The sequence below is a fragment of the Chrysoperla carnea genome, chromosome 1 (genome assembly GCF_905475395.1).
Source record: "Chrysoperla carnea chromosome 1, inChrCarn1.1, whole genome shotgun sequence".
In the NCBI taxonomy this organism is placed as follows: domain Eukaryota; kingdom Metazoa; phylum Arthropoda; class Insecta; order Neuroptera; family Chrysopidae; genus Chrysoperla; species Chrysoperla carnea.
Window position 1 is genome coordinate 76,537,887 of NC_058337.1, and position 12,663 is coordinate 76,550,549.

Below are 12,663 nucleotides of genomic sequence, written 5' to 3' on the forward strand. Positions count from 1 at the left end.
ATAAGTAAGTACCTACAACGCAATTCAAACATTTAATAAAATTGAGTTTAACAAACAAAGAACTTTAAAGTTATAAATTCATAAATAATAATATTTTATTACTATTGTACTATAGAGAATGTTGTTAGTTGTTATAATATAGTGAAGTGAGTACTATAAACACCATAGATTAGATATATTAAAAACGGTACATTAAATATTTTTAGCCTGAAGATAATATAATTATATATCTAAGTTACTTACTATTATTATTATGTTTTTTTTTTAAATATTAAATATGAAAATATTTTACTATCTTGTTTACAAAGCTTGTGTTGTTAGTTTGCCTAGTGGCTGCTGTTTACTGCTCAGCTCATGCTTCACAAAACTGATTATTATTATCCGCATACATTTGACTTGACTTGTGTTTGTTACTTGAGTTCGCTACTTTATTTTATTCGTATATTATTTATTATAAACCTACATCAAAAGACGGGATTCTCATTTGAATAGTGTTGTGTGGGATTTGCAGATTGAGGAAGAAAATATGCGAAAAGATCATGTAGACATATTTCCGTTTTATTGCTGTACTATGGGGCTTAAATTTAACTAGTGCCTCACTGCAGCGTGCATTATTAATCTATTTGCATTTTCCATTATCTTGTCAATTTTTTATGTACCACATTCGGCAGAGCTCTAGTTTTTTCAATAGTAGTACATATTAAAATTTGTCCCAATTTTTCTTCGTTTTATTAATTGAAAATTTCCGGTTCGGGGCTGGTATCAATTACTCCAAACTCTATGTTCCAAACTTGTAAAAGGAATGTAATTTTCATTCATTAAATTTATAATTAAATGCTATCACTGCACTATTTTTAACCATTGTAATCTCAATGAAGCAAGGTGCGCCTTATTCACGTGCTCATCTTCTAATCGCTTCCTTCCAAATTATCCACGAGTATTTTTGATGTATATTGAGGTAGAATCATTCCTTTTCGGGCTAGCTGACAAATAGTTAATAGACGCAATGCATCGAATATCTTCCTTTATACACAGTAGGATCTGGTAGATATTTTGAGTGGGTTCATTTTGCATCACTTTTGAATATGTTCGAGGCAGAAGTAGGGTTGGTTTATTTGTGTATTATTAATTTATTTCAACTGAGAAATAGCAAGGATTGAACCGTGAACTTCAATCATACAATTGGCATTTTATCCAAAATGTTGGTAAGGTATTGTCTTTACCGTTGATTTTCTTATCAGTTAAAAAAATATCATTGGGGCTTTAGTTAATTTTTATTTGAAATTGGTTTTATTTTTTATTTGTCTGTAAATGTCTTTAATAAAAATTATTTATGTAATAAAATATTTTTGCCTACATACATAAAATGTATATACTTTTTAATTCTAACCTGCTATTGTTAACGACTTGCCTTGTTTTAGTTAGTACTTTATTATTATAAATTTTAGATAACTATTTTTAAGTTCATGCATCAATGAATCGGTGACAAGTTCTTACTTTTGATAATTTTAAGTAACAGGTTGGAATTATATTATTTATGATGTTGTTGCTACTATTGTTAGATTAATGTTTTTGTACCTATCTATGTGGTTTTATGTCTCTGTTTATATAGTATGATTATATTAGTATTCCTCTTCAATGATACCCCAATAGCCAGAGCAAAAAAAGTAGAATCAAAATGCAATTTATACATATTTTCTTGCTGGAATATGTTCAGGAGCTTCAGCCGCCACCTTGAAGAATACGTTTTATCAAATATCTCGTAAACCGTGCATCGTACGACAAAAAAAGGCAGATAACATTTTCGTAGATTACAGCATTTTCTATAACTTGTATTCGAAACTTTTCTCTGCATAATACATAGATTTTTATTTATAACGCTTCAAACTTTTACTATTTTGAATGTATCATCAACCGTTAACTATATATTTAGCGAGCTATATTAAAAAAAAAATTTTGGAGCGCTATAAATAAATCTCTTTTACATACGAAAAAGATTCGTACTATTTTTGTCAGACGATTACGCTTTCCGAGGTATTTGATAAAACTTGTTTTCCAAGATGGCGGCTCAAACCCCTCTCACTCACCGGAAAAAGTACCCGGATATTGGTCTATGAGTAGAACACAACTCAAGGGTTACCATAGTAAAAAAAAAATCTCTATTTTCTCAAAAGTAACTTGTGATTAGAAAATTGTTTTTTTAATTTTAGCCTTATCTTTTGTAGCTAGGAAACGTTACTTTGCTTTTTTTGGATAGAGTTATGAAATAAAGATTTTTTTCAATTTATTAAGATTATTAAGCAGAATATATTGCTCCTATTAAACAAAATCATTATCAATTTTTGGGTGTATATCCGTTAGTAGTTTATTTTCAGATTGTATATTTTTTTTAATCAAAAGTTTATCCTGTCCTGCTTACAATATTCTGCCCAATTTTAAGTATTTGGAAAAGAAGACCACTTATCAGCAAAAAACAAATGAAGAGGAGACACTGCATAGCTTTATGTTTTAATAAAAAATCTGTTTTTACTGTCGGATTTTAAAGTACAAAAAAGAAGACTAAATAAACAAATTAATATCAGTCGACACAAAATAGCCGACATCTAAAAATACAGAAATATTGACTAACGTTTGCAAAATTAAAAAAAAAAAAGAAGAAATATATCCATCGTATGACTGGCTAGAAATGTTTACTTACCATGAAAAGAGCTGCTTTAGATCATTAAATGACTAAGCAGGAATGCATCGAATATAGCCATGAAACACTCCGTGGTGTATGTATATACGTTGAACGGAGTAATTTATGTTGCCACATATGTTATTAAGCTTAGACTAGGAAAAATCTAAGATCGTTGAACGATTTTCATCAAACGTTTGGTTAAGAATCACCGCAATTGAATCAGTCTTCTCAGTATAAACAATCATATCAAAACGACCCATCCATTTATAAACAACAATGAACACACACAACTTTAAAGGCGTTGAATACCATACTTTTTTTGTAAAATAAATAAGGAACTTAATTCGTCTTATTCGACTTACAAAAGTAAATATAATATAATATTTTCAAAAATATATAAAAACAGTAGCATTGCTTAAAGAACACTTTTACTATTTTCACTTTCGAGAATATATCAAACTGAAAAAACAGTAGGTGTCAGATATTTTCTATTGTGTTTTTATATATTCATAATTAATTGTACTCAAATAATTCAACCCACGCATAATATATAAACTTATTTTATTTTTAGAAATCGGAAAAGTATAATTACCGCTTTAAAACAAATACGTATATTATAATTAAATCAAATTTAAGATAGAATACATAAAATACATAATATATACCGAGTGTCTCAGCAAAATATATTTTCTATTTTTGAACGTCTTTAGTAAAATTCAAATTTATAAGATAAGTTTTATTTTTAATAACGCTTCACATGTAGCTTCATTTCAACTTCGTAACCTTACAAATAACTTTAATTAAGTTTTATTTTTGAAAATATACAAAATGTACTGGTATAATATATAAAATGTATAGTGGTATAGTGTTGATGGAAGCGGTGAAAAATTTAGATATTTTAGTACAAGAGGCGGTTTAAGGCCAATCTTCACTCATTTGATAACCATTTGAGACATGTTTTTTATGAAATTATATTTTTAAACATGCCTATCATATTTTTTCTAACGAAAAGTGTTCATGGCTATTTTTAATTTAATTAATTTTAATTAATTTTTTCCATGAACGTTTTGTTTCAGGCAAGAGTATACCATTATTTTCGTTATAAAATTATCATTCTTCTGATACCAATTTCGATTAGCAAACAGATTGGTTTAGTTACTTATATTGACTTATCTGTTTATACTTGATGAGATAACTTCACCAATCTATTATCTAATCGAAATTAGTCTCAGAAGAAAGATAATTTAATTAAGAAATTAATGGTAAAGGCTTGCCTGAAAAAATCCGTTCATGGAAAAAATTAATTAAATTAAAAATAGCCATGAACACTTTTCGATAGAAAAACTATGATAGGCATGTTTAAAAATCAATAAAATTTCATAAATCAATATATCTCATCTGGTTATCAGATGGGTGAAGAACGACCTTATGCCGTCTCTTAGACCATTGAATAATATTGAAAAAAAATTTGATTTTTCACCGGTATTTTGAGTAAAACAGAAATATTATGGCTGATCATTGTAAAATCTGTAAATATTAGATATTGTATGCTTTATTAATGGAAAATTAAAATTTTCTCATAATTCTATGACTTTTTTGGCTACATGTATTTGGCATAACCAAATACAATTTTTTTGGCTGATTTGATATCTTACTGTAATAAAATAATTCTACTAAACTTTGTTGGTATATTTTTTACAGGGTGATATCATTAAAAACATACATTAACTAATACAATGTATATACCTTTAATACACATAATAACATATTAAAAACAAAATGATTTGCATGGATATACATATATTTTCATTTACATAAATCATCGTTTGAAAATCATTAATCAATGTCATGTTTAGTAAAAAATAATAGTACCATATCAGAGAGAATATAAACAATAACAACAAAAAAAACTCATTTCTTTTTTATTTTACTTTTTTATACTTTGTGTGTTCTGTTTCAAAGCGCATTACTTTATTAATAAACACACAAATAATATAATAATAGTTCTAAAAAAAATTATTATCATATTTAGAGAAATGTATAATATTTAAATAAATATACTGGTACTGGTATTATAGAATATGTTAAAGAAATCAAATTGTGTACAACGTCAGATGCTTAGACAAGTTAACTCATCATTCATGATCAGTCTGTTTAGTTTGTCTGTCATTCAATCAAATTGTCGGTTTTGAAAAATAAAAAAACCAAACAAGAAGAAAACGAAGAAGCACAGTAGTACCTACTCTTTAATCATACAATTGATTTTATAAAAAAAGATTACTCTCTAAGACGGAAATTAGAATTCTTTATGTATAAAAATTTCTTGTCACGTTGTTTGTCCGCTATGGACTCTTAAACTAATGAACCGATTTTAAATTTTATTTGCACACCGTGTGCAATTTGATCCAACTTGAAAGATAGGATAGCTTACATCTCAATTTATAGTCGCAATATTATTATTTTATTGCAAATTTTGTGTGTATTATTTGACAGTCACAATTATCTGTTATTATTCAATAGATGGCACTATGTTAAAAATACAAACGTTCCATATTAGCTACAATTTAACGGTAGTAGAAAATTAGTCATGGTGGTTGCCATATTTTTTTAAAATGGTATATATGTAAAAAAGCATGGTGGTCTTCATGACTGACGTCCTAATACTGTTCCCCTTGAATAGTTTACTACAATGAACAAGAACCTTAGCCACAGCAACGCGTGGCCGGGTTTGCTAGTATACTATAAAAATTCGACAGTCAATAGAAAATTCTTTAAAAGTGGAAAATCAGTTTATTTAAAATTATGACGGTTTTGCGAAGGACAAAATTATGCGGAACTCCTCAACTAAAAATCAGTTTTTTATTTCTATAATAATATATTTCCAATACAATAATCAATACTTATTATGAGAATATCGCAATTACAAAAACTATTGTAGACCAATGTTTTAATCTCCAACAAGAAAAGGAATTCGAAAGATGATGCATGGTCAAGGAAGATACAATGTAGGCGGATGGGTATGTCTAACGTACCAAAGAATTGTAGTAGGAAACATTAGTTATCTTCGTTTTCGTAGATACTTCGAAATGCTATGTTAATTGAGAGTTTGATTCGGTGAAGCCAACAAAAAATCAGTGTGTTAAGTTCACTTCATAAAAACATGCTCATATAACATGAGATAGTGGTAACAATCATGTTCCTGAACAACAGTCAAGGTACTGTGCACAATACTTAGATGTGGTGTGTATGCATTCTTTGTCTTCGATGTTCAAAAATTTACGTCAGAAAATTTTGAAAGATTTAGCTTTTCAACCAAAAAATATCTAAAAATACCAATGCCAATTTCAGCGTAACTTTATTTATACTAATATGTATTCGCGAAAGTTCGAACTTAGATTATACATATATGCAAATTAAATATATTTAAATAAACAAAGAAAAAATAGAGTTTTGTATCTATATAGTTTTATAAATAAACAATCTATAATTTCACTTTAATTTTTTATATATAGGTGAAAGGTTATATGAAAATAAAGACATTTATGTCAAATTTATGATTAAACTATTATTTCTTCTTCATTTTAACGATTTAAATAAATAGACGATTATTTATATTTATTTTATTGATTCTAAAATATTCAATTTTAAGTTTAATCAATTTTCAACAGAAACTTGTAAATGCATTACCTATACCATGAATGTTTGTTAAACACCGCCACTTACAGGTCCTATTCGTTTCTTTATGGCTAGAGTATGTATATACAAGTAAAGTTTTAATTTTTGTAACAAAACTTGAATTTGAGTTTGTAGTTGCGTTACGGATTTGAATCTTTTCGTCTGATATTCATTATTAGCGCAAGACCCTAGGAGACACTCAAAAACTCTAACCTCGCATATGTAGGGTGAGGTATTTGGCACGTTTTTGCACCAGCGGTTAATTCGTTACTCGAAGGTCTAAGGTAGCGTCTTTCAAAAAATATAAATTTGTGTCGATATTTGCTCGATTAATGTTGGGAAATATTGAAAAATTTTCATTGAAAGTGTTGAAAAGATCAATGTTTACAATACAAAAACTTCATTCCTCAAAATATTAAAAACGTACCATAGAAAGCTTGTAATATTAAAATAATAAATCATAATAAGTTTAAGAACTTTACTATTTGACATTTCTTATAAAGGCCTTTCACACCTTCATAAGAAACGAATTTAAGTTGTATCTAAGTTTCGACTATATTTATTATTAGCTCTTTAAGTTTTAAATATATTAAACTTCACTTGGATTTTTTAAGCAGAAAAATCATTATTTTTCTGGGCTAATAAAGTTTATAATTATTATTATTATTACATTGAAATTACTAAAGTTAATTAATTATTAAACTTTCGCAGAATATAATGAGATCAATAGTAAGTTAAAGTAGATATAGCTAAGAAATTAATAAAAATTAATAAACTTACCAAGTGCATGAATGATATGACCCTCTGGTGGTTTTAATACACCACGTGCAAATGCAGCACGCACTAATTCCAAAGCGCATGCATCTTTGCTACCAATTAATAGCATACCATGTTGTACGTAGCCAACATAGTGTAATTGTTTGCATGCTGTTACTAGGCCTTTATTCCACCAACATTTTGAATTCGATGAAAGAAAACTCTGAAAAATAAAAAAGATAAAAATTAATATTAAATTAATGAAATAATTATAAATGTCTTATCTTGAAAGATTAAACGTTCAAATAAGCCCAATTGTCATATTGTTTGGGTCAAAGTTAATATATTTAAATCGTCGGTGTCGGTTAAAAGATTATAATGAGGTCTATAAACGCGTTATAACTTCATAAATATTAATTTTAGAAAAAATGTTTAAAGTAAATGTTTTAGGAAATTTGTAGATTTAAAAGTTTAGTTATTATCATTTTCTTGTTTAAACAAATATTAGAAGACATCGGTCAAATAGTCAATAAGCAAAACGTCATAGTCGTATAAGTCATAAACGGTTAATGATAAAAAATAAATTAGTTTCAAAAAGGGTAGGTAATTTATAAAGGGAAGGTTATAACCATTTTTGGTCTAAAGTGCACGGTTAGGGAGATATAGCCTAAAACGTTTTTCCTTTAAATGGAGGCACTTCCCCGCCTATTTTTGTAAAGATTTTGTGCATTTACATTCAGTACGTGATATACTGAACCTATTTGAATAATAAAATAACTCCTGTGATTTAGTGCATTATGGACAAGACTAACTAGCTTCTATATAACCTGTACTTTAGATTCGAAATAATAAACAAGTTAAGGATGTGCATATCTTGACCTGGTGAAAAATACGATAAGTGTCGAAAATTCTAATTAAAAATATCAAAATTTGACAAATCTTATTTGTTTATACTGGGTTTTATTACCGATATTTGTCAATGTATACATAATACAATATTTCTTCATCGTTGGTTCATCTAATAGATCTTAAAAATGAGAATGTTTTTAGAAACTCTTATAAATAGATACACATTTTAATTAACATATATTAGTTGGGATGCATTACATCTTTGATAAAAAACACATGTTTTTAACAGGACTGTCAAAATTATTTCTAAAAATAATGTAAAACATTGTATATGCACCGTATTAAATACATTGTTTAGATAAATTATCTAATTTTGAAAATATAATATACTGTTAGGTAATTTATTACTTCGTATTAGTTTAAAAATACATCCTGTCTTAAATATTCACTTTAAATATATTTATAATAATCAAATTGTTGTTAAATCTTGCTTAAAATTGGAGCAATTCATTACGAATACGACAGTTTTATTGGTAGCTTCAAACTCTAGGACAATATTTTGATTTTTGAGGCATAAATTAAAAATAATAAATAACTTTTTTATTTTAAGTAAATCACATCATGTTATTTTTCGGAAAATTATTGAAGAATGACTATTATGTTTCTTCTTTTCTGGTGAAGGGGCTCAGACTTTGAAATTGATAATTTTTGTAATTTGATATTTCCAAAATTTGTCTTACTTCCACCAAATATTATTTCGATTTTTTATTGTTTCATTGAACTTTTTTCATTGTACCCGAATTGAACATAGAATGAATAATCTTAAGACTATTGTAACTTTGCTATATTTGTTGTTCTAGTTTTAATGAACTGTATATCGTTTCTTTTTACCAAATAAACGTAGTGCTAGATACGACGTTCCAAAACATGAAAAATTGTATCCCCTCCTCTAAATTTTAAGCCATGCGATATAAAAGCGTGAAAAAAGGGTCGATAGTAAATAGTAGCCAATAAAGACAATTAAATGAAATTATTTCGAATATGATACATTAATTAGAAAAGGAAGGGAGAGATCGTAGCGCTACGTGTAGAACATGATTCGGTAGGTCTTATAAAGATAAATAAAAATGGTCTCGTTATATTTTTCGTTTTACGTGATTAAAAATTGTAAAATGTGTTGAAAGTATTTATCAACCACCACTTTCAACGAAAAACAAAAATTATTTTGAACACAATGCATTATTTATAAATGAAAACAGGTTTACAATCAGTTAAATATTTTGAGAGTTGATTTTTCGTTACATATAAGTATTATTGCATTTTAAAAACCCATTCAATGATATGTAATGGTGCTTCTAGAAGTATATTATACCTCCCGAAAAATCCTATCAAATGAATATTTATAGTTCCTCTTATTGGTCCTATGGCAACATCCCTTTATGGGTGTACTACACGTCCTTTTTTTAATTTTATTTTAATAAATTTTAATGATAAGAACATACTTCCTAACGGGTGTCCCACGACATCTCTCTTCCTTTTTTTTAACTTTTTGTTTTGGATATTTAGTTCAGAATACTATAAAAAATTATTATTTAAATCCAAATTATTATTCCCCATGTAAAAGTTTTCCATCTAAAGAATCATAATTCCTTTATTTTGATTTTAGCTTTTAGACTCAATAAAATTAGCATACATGTAATTAATTCAATTCGTTTTAAATTTAATTCAAAATTTATTACCCATCATTAAACTTTCAAAAGAGCACTCAAGAAGTACTTAAAATAATAAACAGTAAATTTTATTTTCAACTTATTAAAATTATATTAAAAGACAACTTGAGGCAAATTTATTATTATGAAAAGTTATCTACAAATTGAAAATCATAAACAATCGTTTTTTTTTCTGTTTTGTTTCCTGCTTTTATAAAACTTGGCAAACGTAAATACTCTTTTTTAATTTGTTATTATACTAAAATTATTATAGGAATATAATAATAAACTATTGTATCTTTCGAGTGAAAAAGACTAAACACAGGACACGAAGCTTTTCATCGGTTCTGAACTTACCAATCCCTAAGACAACTACATTATCTATAGATATAATTTACCTAGATCTATTTCATTTTCATAGCAGTTCGATAAATCAGAATTCCTTGCTTTTTCGTTCTTTTAATATGCTTTGATTTTGTTGTCAATAATTTTCTAGTTGTCACTCATCATTTTTATAAGAATGGTATCGACTCGATTTGAATGAGAAAACAGTGTGTAAATTTTATATAGTTATTTGCATAAAATCAAAAGTTTAAATAGATTTATTTGGTTCTTACAACCACGATTTTGAACCACGGGATTTTGACAATTCTTTATTGCACCAAAAATTGATGAATTAACTTTTTTGATATTGTAAGGCACTGGCAGATTATAAAAATGATCATAAGAGAAACTTAAATCTTCTCAGTGCTTCCATATTTGTATTATCTAGCAAATAAAATTCCACTGAACTAAGAAATGATAGCCATTTTAAAACGCTTTTTCAGATTGTCAACATACTTAATAACCTATCCAGACTTAAGGCTTCACCCATGGAAAATAAGAATATTAATTTTAAAATATTGTTATGAAAATAAGTAGGTATAAAAACTTTTAACAAAAAGAAAATCGACTTCAAAAGAAAAACTTTTTCAAAACAAATTAATATGCTAAAAAGAAAAAAATAACGATAATATAACTCTGATATAACAGTTTGCTACAATAGCTTGGCTGACACTGACTCCAAAAATATCAATAATTTTAACTACATTATATTTTCATTATTTTTTTACTTTTTAGTGCAAATTCATTTGCTTTGGAAAAGTTTTTCTTTTGGAGTCGGTACACTAACTAATTTGTCACTAAAAAAAGAATCATCGAATTCGGTTGGCGTGATATTGAGTTATTCGTCCGCTTGTCGTGCATACTTAATGCAAATTTAAGACTTTTGTGGTTTTCTCATAGATGCCGTTGGCAGAACTGGACCAAAATGAAATGGGACCACACGGGAAGCACCAGCTTTCAAATAGATAAAAAAATCATAAAAATCGATGTACCCAGTCGAAAGTTCTGAGGTAACAAACATAAAAAAATACAGTTGAATTGATAACATCCTCTTTTTTGTTTGCAGTCGGTTTAAAATGAATTAAAATAAAATAAACTTTTGTTGAAGTGATTTGAACATTTTTCCGTAGCATATTTTCCGCAAAAAGAGCATCGTGAAACAAAATAAGCTATAATATTTTTAAAAATTGTTTATTGTGATTGTAGTTTTACAAAATAAGTTTTTTTTGTCGAAAAATAAAAAAAATAATTTTTATGTATGGTATTAACGTTAACAATATGATTCTAAAATTTACAAATCGTTGAGAAATTTATATATATAAGCTATAAAAGTCATTGTGGCGCCTGAATGCCGGGCTGCTGCTCGCTATTCAACAAAAACCATACTTACAAACATTCATTCATATTGCAATGTCTCGTTTACGTCCGTGTTATCGCTTGCTACTAACTTCATCATAATGTAACTATTTTGTTATTTTTTATGTGTGTTGGTATTGGTACAGACGACAGAGTATAACGAACGATATGCATTTCTCAATCTTCGTTGTCTCAACTCAAATATTATATTGTTTAAATGAATTTCCTTGTTATAGATATATTCATTCGTATATAGTTTTTCTATTGCATATACGAAACTATATATTGTCTAATCTAACGACAGTTTTAGACAGATTTTATTAGCTGATAGTTTTTTATTTTTATGGTTGATGCTTTCAAAATAGGATGTTTTCGAATAGCAATTTCTAAGTATAATTAGTTCTTCTTGTTGAAACTTTAGGTCAGAAAAACGTACACAGACATTTAAAATTCTAATAACCAAAGTGGTAAGACTATAAATGTTGTCGGTTGGAATTGTAACGTCTTGCAAAGTGATCATTTCGATGCAGTATAAACTAGCTATTATGACCTATCTAAGTAATACCAGATGTGATCACCAGCCAAGTAAAAAACTTGAGATTGTTCTGTTCTGCCTTTTGGAAAATTGACAATTATATTAAAGTTTTGCCCATAATGTTAATTAAATTTTACGTTTTTTATTTTATTATTTTATATATTACCATTTTCCTTTCTTTTCCAACCCTTTCCCCAGTTTCTCCAAAATGTCGGCTTAGAATATTTTTACAAATTTTTACCTATTCTGCTTTTTATTTTCATTTATATTCTATTTTAAGGGTTGTTTAACAAAGAAATGTATTTGGAAGTAATTAATAAAAGGTATGGTAATGAAAAATGCGTATAATAGAGGAAATTGGTCTCCCCAGACGGTAGCACCTGGTTGGCAATGTACTTTGAACCAATTTTTAATATTGATATATCGAGAAAATATACTTTTTGCCGTCTCTGGCAAAATATAAATAGAGTAGAATAATGTGACATACGGCGCAGGGCGTGCTGGTCTGAAATCCTCACACCGAACGTTTGTGGCTGGCATTAATTTTTAATTCCTTAATGCAATCTTTAGGATCGACAAAATGAGTAGTTTTTAGTGATTATTTATTCCACGAATTTCTTTAATAATGATCATTCCGCAATTACGGAATAATTATTATGAGATGCCGTTTAGCAAATTATTCTTATATAATGGTTGATACTTGTTTCGAAATATGAATG

General features: G+C 27.6%; 1 protein-coding gene across 1 annotated transcript in view; it reads right to left on the minus strand.

Annotated features, from left to right (window-relative positions):
• Positions 1–12,663, minus strand: part of LOC123291128 (phosphatidylinositol 3-kinase 3) — a 123,609-nt gene that overhangs the window by 93,567 nt on the left and 17,379 nt on the right. The window contains exon 2 of the mRNA XM_044871593.1: positions 7,136–7,334. Coding sequence (XP_044727528.1) covers positions 7,136–7,334 — 199 coding nt within the window. The remainder of the gene's footprint in view (positions 1–7,135; positions 7,335–12,663) is intronic.